This window comes from Populus nigra, chromosome 1, assembly GCF_951802175.1.
Source record: "Populus nigra chromosome 1, ddPopNigr1.1, whole genome shotgun sequence".
NCBI lineage: Eukaryota > Viridiplantae > Streptophyta > Magnoliopsida > Malpighiales > Salicaceae > Populus > Populus nigra.
The window spans coordinates 34,771,816-34,793,578 of NC_084852.1; the positions used below are offsets into that span (position 1 = coordinate 34,771,816).

Consider the following 21,763-nt stretch of genomic DNA (forward strand, 5'->3'; position numbering starts at 1 on the left):
TCTTGGTGATTATAAATAAAATATTATAAAAAATTATTAAACTCAATTATCAATGAACTTAATATTGAAGAATGGAATTGAAAATGAAATGCAGATCAAAAAATAAACTAAATCAACTTGAGTTAACCTATCAAATTTAGATCATGAGATCGGGATAAACCTATAAAAATAAAATTAAAATAAATTATATAAAATTCATATAAAAGAAAAAAAACAACTTGAGTTAGCCAAAGTTAACATGTTAAATCCAAGTTAGGAGATCGAGGTAACTTTATAGAAAATAAATAAAAAAAATATAAAGTTTAATTCTGAATCAACCTTTGAAATAAAAAGAGCTAATTTAAAAAAGAACAAAAGAAATAATTCGAATTAACACGATTAATCCACAAAAGTCGCGATTTGAATCATGAAATAAGAATAACTCATAAAAAAATAAATTAAAATAAATTATAAAATCTAATATCTATTATTATTATTATTATTATTATTATTATTATTAACCAAAAAAAAACCCGAGAGACCATCTTTTAGTCATGCCAGACTAGTTTTTCTCCTGGTCCGACAGTAGTTGAATTCCCTTTTATTATTATTATTATTCTTAACAAAAAAAAAAAACCCGAAAGAATCAGCAGTTGAATTCGTTAGTTAAAAGAATCAGCAGTCGAATTCGTTAGTTGCGTGAGAACATAATCTGGCATGCAAGATCATCACACGAAACGAGGAGACCAACTGCCGAAGCCAAATTCACACGACACAATATCACGATCAGATACAACTTTTAAAGTTTTACTATCACTTTATTCAATTACATTCGCATTCGTTTTGCCCATCAAAAAGATCATGACCGAACTTCACATTTACATTTCCAGAATTAATCAATAGTTTTATTCTATATGATTTCAGTCATCGCTTTTTTTGGACCCATGCCTCTCCACCCTCTCGTCAATCCACCCTCTCATATCCTTCAAAACAAGATTAGCATTCTCATCGGGCTCACCTTGTATCAAAGAATGGTGCATGCCCTCGTACATCTTCAAGCTCTTGTCCTCACTAGAGCCTTTCTCAAACAACAACTGTGATGATGTAGGGCATGTCACCCCATCAGCCGTGCCGTGGACTGTCAAGAACGGCGCTGTAACCTTGGAGAAATTGTCCTGTATGTACTGGCACATCCTAGCAATTTCCCTCATGGTTCCCACCCTAGGCTTGCCTGTGTATCTCCTAGGGTTGGATGCTATGATCTTGAGCTTCTCTGGGTCCTTGATCGCTTTGCCTACCATTTTGTTGTCTGGCATGGCTGCCCACGTATCAGCCAATCCAAAGAGTAGGCCATACATGAATAGGTGTACCTTGCTTGGTTTCATCGGTTCTGGTATGACAAAAAGTGGCGCCGAGAAAATCAAGCCCGTCCACATGTTAGGTTCTGATTGGAAGTACATTAGCATTGTTGCGAGTCCACCCATTGATTCACCAAATAAGAAGGCTGGTAAGTCCTTGTATGGTTCGCTGAAGCGCTCGTGCTTGAAGAAAGACAGGGAAGTGGCAGCAATCTTGTCCATGTCACCTTCACAACATATTTTTTTTCAGTTTTCATTTTTGCAGAAGCTTAGAAAGAAGTCAAGTAAAAACAAATGCTGGGTGTTTTTGAATGAATAAGATATGCTGGATTTGAGCTTAATGCGTATGAATTATGATACAAGTCTACGAGAGAGCAATAATCTCAACAAAATATTGTTGCAATCAATCTGAGTTCTGCCTCTCGATCTGAAAATATAATTTTAATGAAATCAACTTGGAGACAGACATTGGGACCCTTTTATAGCCATGCCTAGAATACTAATTAGCAACAGTAGCATCATATCTAACAACCCTTTTCCTTTCATTTCTGTTCCTGGCAATAGTTTACCTGCACTGTTTTTCCTCCAAAATAAAATCCATATATATTACAGCTCAATATTTTAATTTCTCAAGAAAATAAATACTATATGAATTATGCCATCCCAAAATCATGAACCAATTAAAAAAATTATAAATATTACATGACTAAACATATTCAATTAAGCATATTGTGATTTTAGCGTTTGTGAGTTCTAATTATAACCTAAACGCATCGAGAGGGAGAGAAAAACATATCGAAAACCATGTGAACTACCCCACATGTACCGAATGTTGTCCTGGGCAATGGAATTCGATCGTACAATGTTTTACAAAATCAATGTATATTTAATTGAATATTTGATAACAAGTAGTGAAGAGGAAAGTGAGTTAATTACCCATGTAGCAACGTATACCGTCTGATCTGCCATGTCCAAGAAGATCAGCGGCAAAAACAGCATATCCCCAGTTAGCAAAGCTGATGCAAATCTTCTGGAACAACCAGCCAGTATCAGATCCATATCCGTGGGTCATATATACCGTGGCTTTGACTTTTTTATCCAACGGGAGAAAACCTTGCGTGAAGAGCTTCCCATTTGGCGTCTCGAAGTATGATTGGGTATTGGTCACTCCTTGTGATGCATAGTACTCCTCCTCCGGCATGTCGCCCCAGAAGTTGGGTGGCGTTCCGGGTTGCTGCGTTTCGAATGACATGGTCACGTTTCGTCGAGTTCTTTTTTTTCAGATTCCCGTAAGGCTTGGATGGTTGACTTTAAAACAGGGGAAAGATGGGTGTTTTCTGAGCGAGTTGGTGGGTGGCGTTTCGGAGTTCGATGGTGTTTCTGCAAGGGAGAGCGAGAGGGGGTTTTAAAACTGGTGACTTCTTGTGTAAGAAAATTGGTGTTTATAGACGGTGAGGTTGGTGTAGGATGTCTATGAATACTCGTGAATTTAATTTATATTATATCCATTATTTATTAAATAAAAAACTTCAATATTTTTATTTTTATTTAATGTTATTCAATATTCAAGGATGATTTATTATTCAATATAAGATAAACAAATATAATATATATTTTAGAGATGTTTGAGTCCGAATCATAATATATAATATCTATGAAATAAAATAATTATCCAAAACATTCACTTGTTCAAATGAATTCAAGTTTTTTATTATTATTATTAATATAAATATTCAAGTCAATCTTCCACCAACCATGTTTTCCAGCCTTTATGTGGGGGCAGTAAGAGGAGGTGAAAGTAGGTGGGGAGGTGGCTCTTTTCTTATTGGTCATTATCAAGAGTTTGTTTGAATTATAGTGATAGTTATTTAAAATATTTTTTATTTAAAAATGTATTAAAATAAATTATTTTTATTTTAAAAAAAATATTTTTGATATTAATATATTAAAATGATAATATAAAATTATTTTAAATAAAAAGAATTCAAAATTTTTAAAAATAAAATTTGCACTGCACTCCCAACACCCAACACGATCGTGGTGATTGGATGTTTTATATGATATGGGCCAAAGGACACATGAATAATATTCTCACATTGACGTTCTTCTCCCGTTTCACCAGCCGGTCGTTGATTAGTATCCATCAACTCCCCCTTCAATTTTCATAATTTAGAGAATTATCATACTAGAACTAAAATAAAAAGGTAATACAAATTTTATAAGATATTATTTTCTTGATGCATATCGAAGTTAAATTCTTAGTTGGGGTTAATTTTTGAAAAAAATATTGTTGTCTCATTTGATTTCATAATTTTATCAGGAAAAAGGATTTAATTAAAAAAGCAATGGGGGTTTAAATAATAAATAATTCAGCTAGTGTGTTATCATAAATCTTTGAATAAATTAAAGGGACTTGAAGTGAATTGGTATAGTTTAAAAGTTAATTTTTTATTTTTTTTATATTTTATCAAATAAAAATATTCAACATGCATCTTAAATTGAACCTTATGTTATGAACATTTCAATTGGTTCAAGTAAAAATAATATATAATAAACCTATGCTAAGAGATTATAATTCAAAGTTTTTAGTTAAAATTTTTTCTCATATTTTCTATTTAAAAAAAAAAACTTAGAGTCAATGTTTAAAATTTTCTTCTTCTTTTTCTATCTAGAGGGATCTAATTTATATGTTAATTTTCTAATACAAGACAAGATATTATTAGTTAAATATATCGATACACAAGCAATCATCTGTCATTATAAAAAATCGCACTTGAAATTGTATCTGTTTTATTATTATATATTATATATTTATATTGACTCATCAATAAAATAAAATAGGGTAATTTTAATGCTTCAAAGAATTCTATCTCTTTCACTCTCTCTCTCTCTCTCTCTCTCTCTCTCCTCTCTCTCTCTCTCTCTCTCTCTCCTCTCACTCTCTCTCTCTCTCTCTCTCTCTCTCTCTCTCTCTCTCTCTCCTCTCTCTCTCTCTCTCTCTCTCTCTCTCCTCTCTCCTCCTCTCTCTCTCTCTCTCTCTCTCTCTCTCTCTCTCTCTCTCTCTCTCTCTCTCTCTCTCTCTCTCTCTCTCGCCCACTCTAATGTAAATCAATCCTTGATATTTTAGCATAACTCTCAAATTCAATCTCTTTCACTTACAGCTACAAGTTACTTTTATTTTATTTCATGACATTCATCAATAATTGAAAGTGATAGGTTTTAAATTTAAATAAAAAATAAAAATTAATAAAAAAAATTATCAGTTCAATTCCAAAAAGATATGTATTTGGATTTTTTTTAATCAAACAATAAGGAAAATCTTCATAGTAACTTTCGTTTCAACTAAAACTAAGACAGTGTTTGAAAATGTGATTGAAATTATGTTTTTTAAAATTTAAAAATTAATTTTTTTATTTAAAATTAATTTTTTTATATTTTCAAATCGTTTTGATATGCTAATGTCAAAAATAATTATTTAAAAAAAGCATTATTTTGATACATTTCCGAGAGAAAAATACTTTAAACCACAACTGCTACCACACTCTCAAACACCTTCTAAATCTCATTCTTAGAATGATCTTAAAAGCATCCCTTCCATACTAATTAGCGCTTCAAAAAAATTAATAAGAAAATGCACTTTTTTAACTATCCGATCAACTCGTGTTAAATTGAGGTAACCTGCTCAATCCATGATTTATATCATGACATTGATTAAGCTTAATAACCATGTTGTAAACCTTGATAAAAAAAATAAAAATTATGATGTTACTGTAGCATGTTAATAAGATCCTTGAATAAGAAATTTGAAAAGAATACCAGGAAAAATGAAAGTATAGTTTCGGCCTAGAGGAGGGAGAAATGAACTTGGATTGTGTTGGATGAATTAGTGTGTTTATTTTGAGTTGAAGTTTTAATAAAAGCTTGGAAGGAAACCCATGAGATTAAGTTGTCATGGGAAATTGGAAAACTTGAGACTTTGTAAAGAAATTGTGGGGGCTATCACGAGGGTATGATATAATCATGGGGTGTAGTTGGCTGCAAGAGCAGGGGAATGTTGCGAAAACCAGAAATTGAATCGATAATTACATTTCAGGTACATCTCCTTCATTTTCAGAGTTATGGGTTGCTTATTGCATGACTAGACTAGGTATCTATCCTCTCTTTTTTTTAATTTATTGTGGGTGTCCAGACTCGTGCTTAGAAATTCTTTTTGGTTGTGTAATATAGAATGATGTAAACTATCTATATATGTAACTTGAAAACTAGAATTATCATGCATGTAATCCACACATTCAGTTTCTGGAGCATCTGCAACGCCAAGATCAGAACTCATGAGTCAAATAGTTTATGAATCAACCTTGAGCCAAATAGTTGGGCATGTAAGCTTGATCAGGGCAAAGATTGGGCCGCCTGTGTGGACAAGATTGGTCCGCCTGTGTGGACTTGCAAGACCAGACCCGCACACCTAATTTTAATTTGTTTCTCTATGACAAACGATACATTAATTGTTTGATAGATTTTGAGCATCAAAGAGGCGTCTAAAAAATTAGGATTTTTAAATTTGAAAAGTTATTTTCATTTATTTTTACTTGAAAACATCTAATAAATACTCTTAAAATCTCAAAAAACTATGTTGAACTCAAAACACCTCCAAACCAGTTCAAAACACACATAATTAAACTACAAAATATATTTTTCAATTTCAATCTATTTTTTTCAACAATATGAAACCTAAAAAAACTCCTCAATTACACTTCTCTTATACAAAGATACATGTTGACACCAAATTTGACTTTTTGTTTGTTCGCTAAGTCTCGTCAACCAATTGCTTTATATCTCCTGTGTTTTTTAAGGCCACTCTCTCTCACATCTCTTAAATTCAAGGATTGAAATATAAATAAAATAAACTTATGAATCAAAATGTAAAAGTTTCAAATTAAATGGTCTAAAATTGAAATTGAAAAATCCTATTGAATTTTAAAAAAAAAAAACAGTGGATAAATAGTACCTAAAAAGGAAAAACCTTGTTGAATATTGGTCCTTGAATTTAAGAGATGCGAGAGAAAGTGGATTTTTTTTCTCATTATCAATACTGGTCCTTGAATTTTTAATTTTTTACAAATAATAAAACCAAAATTTTCATTTAAGGTCAAAGATCAACCCAAAGTTAGAATTTTTTTGACACATGAAAATCCTATAGAAAATAATATTAAATGATAAAATTAAAAAAAAAATCAATGACTAATACAAAAAAAATTGAAGAACAAAAAAAACAAAATACTATTTTAATTCACAATGATTTATAAGAGAAGACAACATAAAGACATTGATCAGTACAAAATGATCATGTGTTAATCATAAATGGACTTGATTAAAATATAGTAAGGGTGTAAGTTATACATAATAGAATGATTACACAGTGAACATTTGAATAATTTAAAAAATCTCCAAATTCATTTTGGAATATTTTTATCTCATATCTTCGCATCTCAATGACGTAAGAAATGCACCATGCTTCTAGATGAACTAAAATTAATTTTTAATGCAAAAGAAATAAATGTGTAGGTATTTTTAATTTTTAATGCAAAATAAAGAAATATGTAGGTATTTTTAATGGATTTTTTTGCCTCAAGAAGAGATTTTAATTGTAAATCAAAAGGAATATATATTTTTAATTAAAAAAATCAAAAATTATTTGAGCTAATAAATATAAAAAAATTGTTAATGATAACTAAAAGCTAAACTGTAAAATTGAAAGATAGATATAGAACATGATACTTGATATCGCAATACAAGTAATGAATCCGGTTATGTTTAATAATTTTATTTTTTAAAATTAATTTTTTATCTAATTAAATAATAATAAAAATAGATATACATTTAAAAGTGATTGAATAAAATCCAAAAAAAAATTACAGTGTTGCATAAAATGAACTCCAATTAATATAAAAAAAAAGGTGCAATCTTATTCATAAACCAAGTAAAAATTAAATAATATTTAATTCAAAAAATTCATCAAAGTTCATGTAATTCATTTATTTTAATTAATCTCAATTATAATTGAATAGGCACCAGGTTAGGCATCTCACACATACATTTACTTTATCTATTTTAATTAATTCATATTAAAAAATAATTCAAAGTTAAAAAGTGACCAGTAGCTTAGGCTAAGTGCCCCAACAAAACTGACAAATTAAAATAAAAAAGCAATGCTCATGGGCCTATAAGACCAAGCCTGTGCCTAGCCTTTAAAGTTTTTTGGTTGGCAATGCATGTCATGAGCCCTATTTTTCTTGAAAAATAATAATAAAGCACCAGCATGTGTTTTAAATGCCTTAAGAAGAGAAAACATTTTGATACCAGATTTTACAGTATTAAGGCAATGCAAATCTGAGCAACCAAGCTTTGATAGCATGAAATCATGAATGGAAAAAAAGATATTTTTTTCACTTTATGACATTGATCAATCTCTCTCCCTCTCATTAGAATCCCTACAATGAAGCTCTACATTACTTCCTAATTACATGATTTTTACAACCTGTAACACTACCTTTTGTCCATTGTGAGCGGAGGAAAAGATGGGAAATATATATGATCTGGATTTCGTAGGACTCGCAAGAGCAATAGATGTTATGGCTGTAGCATTTTAAACATTTTCAGGGGGACTACACTTGTTTAATGACCTTCCTTATTGGGCTTTGGGTTCTGATTTGGAACACCCATATAACGATTACAAATAAGACTTGATTCAAATATGTTGAATGAGCTCTGCACTGCTGTCAGCCATTCTCAAAAAAAAACTGCAGCTTTCTGGCAGTTCCCGTGTCCATGTATGGAAAAGATACAGAGAATGTGTGAGTATGTAGAAGATAATGAGCTGTGTGTTATGTGGGTCTTAACTCTTATGGAGGAAAGGCAAATCATTCTCTCCTCTCTCAAATATATGCATGGTGTCGTTAAGACTTGTGAATATGTGCATTATCACACTTTGACCAATGAGTAAATGACATCTATGGAATATTGTAATTCGAATATTTAATCCCCTATGATTGTAGAATATATATATCTACCTTATCATAAATATAGTAGCAGGACATGTCGTTCACATCAGACCTGGGAAAATGTCTCATATATCATCACCCTCTCCAGTTTTAGAAGGGTATAGATAACGATTTGTTAGGGTGGAGGTAGCATACTGTTATTTATGAACATGATGTTTTCATTTTTTGTTTTCAAGCATGCATATATATTGCTTTTCTTTTCCCTGTAGGGGACGGGCTGGTAAGATTCAAACCACCACCGCTGCCTGTTTTTCACTTTGGCTAATACTCTCTTAAGGCAATCTTGCATTTATTCGCCATCCCTGTTTTTCCAATGTGATATTACTTCTCTTCTGTTGGTGAAAAGTTACGTTGAAGTTTATTCAGCTTCATCTGTCGTTGGATTTTCATCTGAAGACTTGTTCCACATATCAAATGTATAATAAGTTAAGGTAGAGCAGATTTGGGCACACACTACTAAGAACTTACTATTGTATAGAAATGAAAGTTGCCACACATTGTTACCTACTCTTACAAGGCAAGTTGATTCTTATTTTAGTTTCCTGTCAAATGTTTCAGAGCTGGCTCACTCCAAATGGACTGAATTTAATCTGAAGCTGATGGGAATTGGTCTCGGGACCATGTTAATTTCACTCTTTATAATATTTCTTGCCATGCAAAGGGTGAATAATCTCTATATGACTTCTCTTTCATCTCCTGGAGGTTCTGGAATTTCCTTTGAATTAATGTTTGCCTTTTTTTGTTGTGGCAATACGTGCATGTAGCTTCCTGTCAAACAGTTATATTTGTGAGTTCTGTTGGGTGATTCCAGCACCCCATGCGTGGACCGGTGGTGTACTGATAGTTACTCATCGGAGGGTAAAGCACACTGAGACACAATATTTTAACGTGGTTCGGCAAAACCGCCTACATCCACGGGAGAGAGTCATTGTATTAGAGATAGAGAAAGGGTTACAATACATACATGTAGAGGAGGAGGATTACATCCACTCAACTCAACTCATCAACTCATCTTTTCTGCTCTTGCAGCTGCTGCAATGGCAGCAAGACTGCTACCATTGCAGCCCTTTACTTTCTCTCCACACTCTTCACATTCTCACCACTCTCTTCTCTCATTTTGCTCTCTCACGTATGCCTCTATTTATAGGCATGAATGGTGCCACCAGCTCCTATTCTTCTTCAACAAAGGTGGCTGTCAACTCCAGCTCTTCTTCAACAAAGGTGGCTATCAACTCCTACTCTTCTTCAACAATGGTGGCTACTGCAATTGTCAATGGTTGTTGCACATTAATGGCAACCAACCTAACAATCACCCCCTTTGCCATTCATGTGGGGCAACTGTCCTCTTGCTTCTTCAGCACAGGCTTGCATCTTGCAGCTCTTCCAAGCTTACCATTCTGAGAGCGTCTGTGGCCGAGTTTACAGGTACTCGCCAAACCTTTCAATCACCTTTTCTCACACAAAAGGATCACTACAACCAGATGGTCTGCCACTTCACATCTGAAGAGTGTTAACGCTTGTCTCTAGGACACACTACATTCCCCTTCGAACGTATCAACCATGCTCGATCCGGAATAATTCATCAAGCCTTACACCAAGGCTTACAACACCCCCTCAAACGAATATTTCCAAGTGCGACAGTCATTGAGTATTTCAATGTAATCACAAGCTCACCACTCTTCCAAGAGTCTACTCATCCAGGAGTTGCGTCTGCCCTCTGTTCCACCCTAGGAACCACGCCTTACTTCTCCGTGAGTCTCTCGCTCTTAGTCGTAAGAGTCCAGGTAGCTCTCCACCTTTAACCATGGGGCAGCCCATTAAAGGTTGATCCATATCTGTCTTCATACTCTGAATATTACAATGTCATTACCGAGCTCACAACCTTGACAAGAGTCAACTCGTTCCCGGAACCTGTGCATGCCCTCTGCTCCTTCATAGCAGCCACGTCTTAATGCTCCACAAGTCACACACTTATTGTCCAAGGCAAATGTCTTCTAGCTCATTGATATTTAGCATGGGGTCATTATCCATGAAAGTCAATCCTGCATTTTTCTCCATACTCATCATAGCCACTTCATTGGCCATACACCTGTCCACTCATATCTAGCCATCACATTGGCTCTGGGGCGTTCTGAACTAGGCTCATATCGCGGCCCACATATTTTTTCCTCAGATGTCTCCGCTCGTCGTCATGCGACAGTCTGAAATGGGGCTCCTATCATGGCCCTCACACCGTCTCTAAGGTGTCTTCGCCCATTGTCATGGGGCGGTCTGAACTGGGGCTTCTATCACGACCCTCACACACCTTCCATCTAAGGTGTCTTCACCTTTCATAGGTGGTCGCATCCTCCTTCAGCTGAGATGCTTCAAAATGGCTCCAAAATTCTCTACCACCATGTGCACTATGGGAGAGATTACTGCCACTGAATACATAGAAAGAGAAAGTTGCGATATACTCCTCGCAATCCTCCACCTCGATTTCTATGTTTAGAGCTTCTGTGCCTTTCTGCTTGACAGCTCCACCTACACCAACTCTCTTTGGTGTCTTCGTCTTTCATCATAGGCGGTCGCCTTTTATCATAGGCATTTGCACCCTCTCAATTAGGTGCCTCTGCAACAGCTCTCTTTCCATCCTTGCATGCATTGGAAAGGTCTTCGCCTGTTGTCTTCATCAAGAGCACAAGAGACTTTCTGTTGTACAAGCTCTAACAGTCTCTGCTCTAAGCTTCATCTGGGAACACTTATTCTCCTTGCACCTGTTGTCTCATTACAGTACCTCGTTGGATCCTACGGGTACTCCTGCACAATCTCCGTGTGTCCTCGTGCAATTTCTGTTCTCCAGATTTCTCCATATTCCTTGCTTATGTTTGACAGCAGCTCATCCTGTCATAACACCTGTCCAAATCAAAATAGGGTGCCAATCTTTATCCCCTTGCTGTATTTCTCTTCCATTATTAGGGTCTTCATCAATTCTACCCTTGGAGAAATCACAGTTACCGAATCTAACTTCATTGGAGAAATCACCATTCCATCAGATCCTTGAACCTTCGGAACCCAATTGTTCCCTTTTGCCGTCATCCTGCTAGTCTTCAACCGTTTCATTACAAACTGCTATATATATGAAAATAGTACCGTATGGATAATCCTTCCACTAAGCAAGTTCCCATGAAAGATTGGAGGGGTCACACTGGTCCCACTTAAAACCCAATCTCCTAGACAGAACTTCTCAGGCCATATCTATCCATCGTACTGTCTTTCCGTATATACAACCATTTGCTAGCTTTGTCCTGGCTTTCCTTTACAAGTGATCTGGAATATACTAGTTTAATACATGATTTCTCAACATCTGGCGAGACTACCAGTTCTTAGATTCGTCAAGATTGGTCTTCGTCAATTTCCACTCTTCACCTCAAATTATCCACATGATCGGGTGTCTAGAGTGTCCCAATTTTGCCTTCCTTCAAGGCAGTTAAATTTCTCCCCACTTAACAGTTCAGCACATGTAATTGGGTAAACATGTGCACATTCTTCTTTTTCATCTCCATCGACCACCATGATGACCTTCAGATGCCTCCTGATCGGACAATCTCTTTTGTTAATTCACCACCACCACTTTCGGTCTCAAATCTCAACGATCGGACCGTACCATTGCATCCGGAACGATCAAATTAGCTAGAAACAAGCCTGAAATCGTCCAAATCGCATTTTCAGACGGCTAAGATTTGATCAAAACAATTCTGGCCTGATCAACGGCCCAGATTCAATCTCAGATCCGATTGCACGTAGACTCTGCTGCACAGAATCTTATCCCTCGGCTCGCGGCTCAGCTCGACTCCATAAACGGCTCGGCTCATCTCGGCTCGGCTCGGCTCGGCTCGGCTTGGCTCGGCTCGCGACTGATGATGTGGCAGGTGGGTCCCGCTGTGATGACATGGCAGATGACTGGTCGCTGGCATGGCATGCCAACTGTGCATACTGACATCACAATTACATCATGCTGATGTCATCCCTGGCATGCCTGTTGTGCATGCTGACATCACAATTATGTCATGCTGACGTCATCCTTTGCATGCTTACTGTAAACTGCCACCTCGTCGGCGCGTGCGGGCATGTCCGACGTCTGTTTTTGACGCCGTTTTCACCAGTGGCTTCGTCTCGGCCTTCTCTACACAGTGGTATGGTCAAAACACCATTTTGAGAACTTTTATTTTTTAACAAAAATCAAACACCCCTTTGAACCATGAGCTCTGATACCAATTTTTGGGGAATTCCGGCTCCCCCATACGCGGACCGGTGGTGTACTGATAGTTGCTCATCGGAGGGTAAAGCACACTGAGACACAATATTTTAACGTGGTTCGGCAAAACCGCCTACATCCACGGGAGAGAGTCATTGTATTAGAGATAGAGAAAGGGTTACAATACATATATGTAGAGGAGGAGGATTACATCCACTCAACTCAACTCATCAACTCATCTTTTCTGCTCTTGCAGCTGCTGCAATGGCAGCAAGACTGCTGCCATTGCAGCCCTTTACTTTCTCTCCACACTCTTCACATTCTAACCACTCTCTTCTCTCATTTTGCTCTCTCATGTATGCCTCTATTTATAGGCATGAATGGTGCCACCAGCTCCTATTCTTCTTCAACAAAGGTGGCTGCCAACTCCAGCTCTTCTTCAATAAAGGTGGCTGCCAACTCCTACTCTTCTTCAACAATGGTGGCTACTGCAATTGTCAATGGTTGTTGCACATTAATGGCAACCAACCTAACAAGTTCCTGAGTCTAGCTTTTCATGGTTTGAAAATTGCCTTTCCTCCTTTGCTGACATCCAGTTTTTTAAAACCTTGATCTCAGTGGAGGGAGGAAAAGTGGCAAGTTCTCTGTTGGCCACCACCAGCATTGTCAAGCTAAGTTCTTCGATCATGAAAAAGAAAATGCTATTTGAAGTATGTACGTATTGGTGGCCATAAAAGTTTGTTGCAATAAGTTGATGGCTGTGATCAGAAAATCTATCACGGATTGTTCTTGTGATACTAATCTTCAAGGGCTTCACTTTGCAGGCAGTCAGTTTTCTACTGTTGATATCCATCCTCAGATTTACCATTGAAGTTGGGCTGTCAAAGCAGGCTGCCACTTCTTTAGTTCTGAGTGCATCTCCTTCATGGATGCTTGATATTGCCCCAGGTGATCCACTATGGACGTATATTGCTAAAATTGGGCCAATTCTATCTTGTAATATTATTGGCATGGCTGCTGAACACAGAACCATCACTAGCAGCATATTTGGGGGACTTCGGAAGTATATTCCCATGGGAACTATTTTAGGTTATGTGCTTATAGCAGTGCATTTGGGGGGCTGAAAGTAACACACAGAGTCTGTCTTCATTGCTTCAAGGAATTGCAGAAGGTTACATCCCAAGAATGGTTATGCAATTGGGCTGGGTCAACTGTTTTTAGTTGTGGTTAGTCTTTTGTTTGACAGAGATAGAGAGTTAAATTGCAATAGGAACTTGGCGATGAAAACAGTAGCTGTTTTATCTGCCTTGAGTCCAACAATCATTATTCTGTTATTAGGAAAACAAGGTTCCTTGATAGCATCAGCGCTGCAAGTGCTTATTTTTTTACTATTCCTTTGGTATTGCATCAAATTGCAGTGTTTAAGATGTTTTCTTACTTTAGTCATTTGCAGTGTAAACTCCCATTGCCAATTAAGTTATTTTTTCACCTATGTTATATTTCAGGTTCGATGAATTTGTTCTTGTTCGTCAAGCAATCCTTCTTCCGGTTCTTGGACTTCCATTTCTGGCAGGGCGCCGTTTCTTGCTTGGTCAGAATGACCATGTTCACCCAGCTGTCTCAGACAAGTTAATTGCCTGAACATTGATGGTTGCCATGCTTCCTACGTTTTTATATATATTTCTGCCCATGCTCACATTTTGAGATCCCACTTTGAAGATTTTTGTCTGTAATTAATGTTTATCTTCTTTCCTTCTATTTTCAAGAACCTGCGGCAAGGTTTATAGATCATCTTCTATGTTTCAGATGTATGGACTTATTAAAAAAATAATTTCAACAATACATTAAAAAAATCAAACATATACTAATCCAAAGGCGACAATATATCTAAAAAAAAAACCTAAGCAAACAAGTGACAATCTTTGTATCACTTCAAAGTTCATGCCCAGTTCAACTACCTGTCGTTTTACATGTATTTCGGTTACTTCACTCCAGTATGCACATTGGCCCGGCTCTCACTTTGTGAATTAAGGCAACAATCCCAGTCGACAGCTACAGAGCTATTCTTTTAAGATGGAAGATGACATGCAGAAAAACAGGAGGAAGAGCTCTCTAATGGATTCAAAGTTGATCAGGGCCTTGTGATTAGCAGTCCACGATCAAGATCCAATGGTCCCAGTTTGCCATTACAGTGAAGGGGATGTTTTTTCAAGGAGAAACTTCAATTTAGCTCCCTAATATATTGTTTCGATATTAATTGAGTTCCTAATCTTTTGATTTTATTAATTTTGTACGAAGATGTAATTGATGATGTTACACAGCACCACCCCTTCTTCATCTATCCGTTGTTGGTGGTAAGCTAAAATATTCCATCCAAAATTTGAACGTGATTGCTAAATGCTTCCAACCTAATTTATCTTAAAGGACAATTTTACTTCTATACAGATTCTTGAAGTATAGCAAATTTATTATAGTTTGAACGATAAAATTGTTCTTTAGAGGAAATTGAAGCTAATTTGATGCTTTGACAATATACGGATGAACAATCATGTTTGGTATTGTGATTGTTTTTTAAAATGTTTTTTTATTTTAAAATAAATTTATTTTTGATATCAGCATATTAAAATGATATGAAAACACTAAAAAATTAATTTAAAAAAAATAAAAACATTTTTATTTAGAAATCAAACATTTTTTAAAACGTAAAAATAAAAAGACTTGAAATAATAAAATTTTCTCATGTCGATTATATTCGTATCAACTTTGATAAAATCATGTAAGGTTCAAATTAATGATAGGGTAATACTTTAGGAGCCAAATTATGGTTTTCTTTTCTTTATTTTATTGAAAGAAAGATGAAATAAAACCTAACCACGGCATATACCATCTAATCAATTTGATCAATAATTGTTAAGATTGCTTGAAGTTGATTTGAGGATACAATTTGATGAGGACAAATCGTTATATTTGTACTAATGATTTGTGAATTGATCAATTCATGTTTGTGGAATATATATGAACCAAATTAACGCAGATGCCTATGCAGCTTAGCATCATCAGATTTTATATATTAATACAACTTCCCACCTTTTCTCTTTTGACTTTAGGTTCGATTAGGCAATGCTACTAAAAGAAATGGGCTACTTGAGGTATTATGTTGAGTCTTATTATTGTTGTTTTATTATTATTATTATTATTTGGGGGTAAATTGATATATTTAGTTCAAGTTAAGTAGGTATTTTAAGTTTTGTGGGTTAAAAGTTCGTTTTCTCTTGAATAAGTTATGAAGGTATTTTAAGGTGTCAAATGAACTTTTCTTTGCTCGGTTAATTTTTTATTTGTCAAAACAAAATTCAATCTCAGATTGGTTTTTTGCAAACATCAAGAACTAGTTTGATCCTTTCACATTGGTTTCTCTTGGGATTTGACTTGATAGTTTATTTTGATTTTTTTTTTGCAATATCGATGGAAATTTACAATGCTTAATTGATGCTTGATTTTTCAAAATAAAATGAAATTCAGTTAATTTAAAATAATTAAGTGTTAAGGGATCAAAATTAAAACTAAAACAAATATAAAGATTGAGTAAATGAGCAAGGCAAATGGGCTAGCATATGTGGGAGGTGCCCCTAATGTTTAGGCAACATGTGAGGAGTCACTTGATGACCAAACACCGTCTTTTGCAGTGGGTTGGAAGCGGCTCATCGTGCTCTTGTTGTAAGATGTGTGTTGATAGAGGCATGACGGTGGAGCTCCGATGATCTATTTTTCTTCACCTCCCTCTTTTCTCTATTCTCCTCGAGATTCGTGTTGGCCTACTAAAATTGAAAGGTGTCCTCTCATTTTATTTTTGTATTAAATTGAGTCATCATTCTTATTATTGCTATTTGTTTTGTTTTGAATCTTTTTTTATTGGTTTTTTTCAATCTTCTCCCTCGGCATTTGATTTCATTCAATTTTTATATCAAATTTTGTTCTTATTCTTTTTATTCTCATTTGTTTTTTATCCTTTTCTTAATTATTATTTTTTTCAATCTCATCCCTTGGTATTTAGTTTCAATTTATTTTTTAAGTCAAATTTGATCCTCATTTTTTTTATTACTATTTGTTTTGTTTTGGATCATTTTTTTATTGAACAGGTTTTTTCAATTTTATCCCTCATTTGATTAGTTAGGAATTTAGCTTCATGGTTTTTTCAAGTTTTCCTTCTATGGAAATAGTGTCGAGCTCATAATCTGAATCACAAGTTTCGAAGATTAACCTGAGCTAACTTATGGTTTTTAGGTTTTTTTTAAATTGATTTTTTTTAATTTTATTTTTCAACAATTGGCTACTTTGATATTAAGCTTCATGATGTTTTTTACTTTTCTTTTAATGGGTTATCTCAATCTTATATAATGGGTCGTAAATATGGCATGTTAACCCAAATTGACTTGGATTTTTTTATTTCTTTTTTAAAATTAATTTTTTTCAGTTTCACCCTTGAACATTAGGTTGTTTAATAATTGAGTTTCGTAATTTTATTCAATTTGTTTTTTGCGAGGTTATCTCAGTTTTACGACCAAGTCGCGGATTTGACATACTAACTCAAATGAACTCAGGTTGGGCTCTTTGTCCTTTTTTTAATTTGTTTTTGTTTTTGTTTTTGTTTTTGTTTTTGTTTTTATTTTCACTTTCAACCTTCAACATTTGATTTGCTGGAAATTGACTTTTATTTTTTTTCATTTTACTTTCTATAGAGTTATCACGTTTTCATATAATTTTTGCTTCATTATCAAATAAAATTATTGAGACCTTTTAATAATATTGAGAGGGTATTTTTTTGTGGTATTGGTAAACGTTCATTTTTTTAGTTGCTCGTTGTCAATTATTTTGTTTTGTTTGGTTTATTTATCATGATTTTTTTTAATTATATTATTAAATTATTTAAGCTTATTAAACCTAGTCAACTCAATGACTTGAGTTTCAAATTTTTTTTACTTCTTTAAAATCACTTTCATTGTCTGAGCATCTTTTTTTATGTTGGGAAAAATTTGGTCAGACATGCAGTATAATGCGGGTCACCAATTTACTATCATCCAAATCGCATTAATCTTTCACTATAATACTAATAATAATAATAATAATAGACTTCTCACAACATCACATTTAGTGGCCGTTTGGTAACGTGGCTGCGGGTGAGGTTCACCCGGAGCCACACCAAATATCGTTTGGTTAAGAAGAAAAAATTGATTTCTGATGGTAGGACCCACCAAAATCTCAGCCGGACCGCATGTTTTGGAGAAGCACCATTTTGCTGCTTCTCGTAGGGGGAAAAACAGAACAGTTTTTTTTTTTTGAAAAATAGTTTGAAAATTTTAGTTTTTTTTTCTCAAAAAACCAGTGCAGTTAATTGATTTCACTCGTATTGTTCACATGAACATGAACAATATTTTTTTTTGTTTTTTTAAAAAATTAGTTTAAGGTGAATTAAATTTACTCGTACTGTAATCTCAATTTTATTCCTGATAATATTTTACATAATTTTATTGCACGCTCAAAAAAAGATGGATGAAACTGTAGTTCTTATCGAATGACTTTTGTACATAATGAAATTGTAAATTTTTTAAAAAAAATTGTATTTTACTCGAAAAACTAGTATTTAATATTATTTAATAAAACTATATAAATTAGAAAGATATCGCATGATGACGTAGCATTTGTGGAATTTGATCACAATTCCAATTATGTTCTTGCCGGGTCGGACCCAGTTAAAAAGAAATTCAGTTTTTATTTTTATTTTAATTGTGTTTTATTCAAAAAATTAAAAGGAGATCGCTTGATGACGTAACAAAAAATTCAGTTTTTGTTGTTGCGCGCTTAAGAAACCATGGAAAATATAGTCATTGTTGGATAGATTTCGTATGTGATAACATCGCACATAGTTTAATGGAATAATAAAAAATATTTGATATCAATATTATTTATTTCATGATGTAATAACATTAGTTAAATCTATAATATTTAAAATAAAAATCATTAATATATATATATATATATATTAATTATTTTATAACCTCAATTTGAAAAGTATTTTTTTAACCAAACACATTAAACTACTTTTTATTCAACCTCAATTTCAACCACAGTTTTAAACAAATATATATTTTTCCAAACCAATCTCAACTAAAAGTACTTTTTATAAAACAATCTTTTTAAAACCACAATCATAACAGCAAACTTAATACCAAACCAATTTCAACTAAAAATACTTTTTCTAAAACAATCTTTTTAAAATCACAATTAACTTCAATACCAATCACACTCTTAGTTGACATAGCTTGACATCCATTGAAGATGATATGTGCACCATAACACAAACATCCACGACCCAAATGCAAAAATAAAATTCAAAAACTATAAACATACATCTCAAATTTATAGTATATTAATACTGTAAAAGGCTCGCCTTTTGGTTCATATAGTACAAATATTGTTCTTTGCACAGTCAGTTCAAAGAGAAAATTCCAAAAAAAAAAGATAATGAAGCTTATTATATAAACGTTCTTGTCAAGGTTGTTGGGTGAAGAGCCTCATCAGGGGACACCATTAAATCAGTTCTTCTATTGAAACAAGTTGCTTAGCTATACTTGTAAAATCGCCTGCATAAATAGCAAAGTAACTAGGCGGGGGCCTTGCTATGCAGCGGGTCCGATTTTTTTTTCTCCTAAATTGTTTAGGTGTTATAAACAAATTTAATAATCTGAGTTAAACACTGAATATCAAATGAAAAAAAAAATATGATAACCAGGAAAAAATTATTTATCCATAGAGAACATGGAATAATAAAATATAATAATAATAAGACAAAAGAACTAGTGTGAGTCAACTTAAGTTAGTATTATAAATATGTAATTTGAGGATTAAGCGATAAGTCAATTCGAGTTAACCCGTCAAATTTATGTTCTAAGTCATGACATTGAGATAACTCGATAGAAAAGTTTTTGAAGAAAACCATAAAGTTAATTTAAAAAAAATGTCAAACAACAAAACTAGAAAAAAAAAATAAGTTAAAAAAGGATGACAACCCCTGTTAACTTTTTAAATCTATGACCTACATCATCAATCCAAAAGCATAATGCATAGAAAAATAGCAAAGCTCAATCCTCAAGAAATAAAACTTTGAAGGAAAAAAATCGTATAAAAAATAAGTTATAGGACAACAATGATGTTCAATTTAAATGTTGAATTGAAAAAAATAATAATCTTGACAAAAAAAATTAAAAATCATAAATCAAAAGAATTAAAATCAAAATAAAAAATAATATATAATAAAAATATTAAACTACGTTAACTTTTTAAATATATAATCAAGATATAGATCATTATAATAAAACCTGAATCGATTTAATGATTTAAATTGTGATATAGATGTTTTAGAACCTAAATGAGGCTGAATTTTAATAAAAATAATAGAAGAATACAACTAATATAATCTAATAAAAAAACCAAGGTGCACACAGCCTCATTAACCATGGAATTAAAAGTTCTAGAATCAAAATTAAAGAGAGAGAGAGAGAGAGAGTAAGCGGTGCTTCTCCAATCCACTGTAAAAACAGCTAGAGGATGAACAAATAAAATTTGCCCAGTCAAATGACAATAGTTTTAGTTTCTTTTAATAATTAATAATTAATAATTAATTTAATATCTTAAATTTGTTTCCCCTGTTCTTTTGAAAGCTGCTAGAAAAGGCTGGAAGAATGGTACACATACTTCAAATAAAGCCCTCAGTGAGGAATGGTACACAATGTTCTGTTTTGCAGCAACTTTGAGGATTGATGGACCGTCATTTTCATCCATTTTCCCTCACATCATCACATGCCAAAAGGTTAAGCAACCCTCTCTCTCTCTCATGTTCAATGTCTAGTATGCCCTTCACTTGAAAACCATTAAAAAAAAATATCCAAAATAAAGTTGATTAATAAATTAATCGTGTACAGCTCACTCCTGGAGGACATTAGGTCATGGTATCCCTTCTAGTTAGGAGCGGTGGGACACTTCATATACGAAGGATTCCACTAGCTATAACTATACACGTGCGCGCGCGTGTGTTATACAGTTATAAAGTTGCTGCAATTATAATCTATTATTTTTATCAAATATATATATATATATATATATATATACACAGAGCACTGGCAATGATATAGCCTGGCTTGACTTTAGTCACCTTAAGCATTATTAAGAGTATAATCTCCACTATAATTGTGACTTTGACATGGCTTGAATGTCAAAAAGAGAAATAATACATCTTAGGAATCAAAGCATCAATTATTAAGCTGCAGAACAAATCCAGTTAGGAAAATAATGTAATTTTGCTCTTTGGTTCATGGAAAATGCTTTATTCAACACTATTTTCTAAACTTTTTTATTTTTATTCAACTTTAAAAAAATTGATCAATAAAAAATAATTTCAAGTAAAAAAAAACCTGAATCTTTAAAAAAAAAAATATTCTTCTTCTCTCAACTCTCGAAAACACTTTCTAGATCTTTAACATAAAAGAAAAAAACACTAAGTAAAATGACTAAATTACCTTTTGAATCAATATTTATTTAATTGGGGTTCAAGGGCTTTTGTGTTTTGATATTGGTTTTCTAGTAACAATTAAGTTGATCGATAAATAATTTGATATTTTAATAAATATAAATTATAATTTTAAAATAAAAGGTGGTTAACACGTGTATTAAACGTCCCAGTGCATCAAACATGTCACCACATTTAGGTGGCACGTGAGACCTTGTAAGGTGTTTGAAGTTGGCTAATTGATTTTGTAAATGTCGCTATTCTAAAGCGCGACAAGGTAAAAGTCCAATATTCTGCATCAACCGGTCGACTGGTTTGTAATTGTCATTGAAATTGGTCGGTCGATTCTAAAAATAAATAAAAAATCTCAAAATTTTTCAAAATTAGGAGGTTTCGACGAGATTTTTTATATCTAAACATTTGATGGTCCGTGTAGCGACGCAGTGGCTACTTCAGGGAGAACAACCTCCAAAAACTCATGTATGAATTTGAGCGTGATCCAACGGTCGAATAAAAAGTAGTGGCTCTTTTAATCTATTATTTTGGTCTGACGCGACCAGACCTA

The 21,763-nt window shown here is 33.7% G+C and overlaps 1 protein-coding gene and 1 pseudogene across 1 annotated transcript; one reads left to right on the plus strand and one right to left on the minus strand.

Moving 5' to 3' along the window:
* Positions 1 to 767: 767 nt before the first annotated feature.
* On the minus strand, positions 768 to 2,780 carry LOC133694981 (caffeoylshikimate esterase-like). The gene is made up of 2 exons (XM_062116703.1): positions 2,274 to 2,780; positions 768 to 1,564 (listed from the first exon to the last, which is right to left on the minus strand). The coding sequence occupies exons 1-2, from the start codon at positions 2,587 to 2,589 to the stop codon at positions 900 to 902; spliced, it is 981 nt and encodes a 326-aa protein (XP_061972687.1). The 5' UTR covers positions 2,590 to 2,780; the 3' UTR covers positions 768 to 899.
* A 5,407-nt stretch (positions 2,781 to 8,187) lies between these two features.
* On the plus strand, positions 8,188 to 14,276 carry LOC133681550 (uncharacterized; annotated as a pseudogene).
* The last annotated feature ends 7,487 nt before the right edge of the window (positions 14,277 to 21,763 follow it).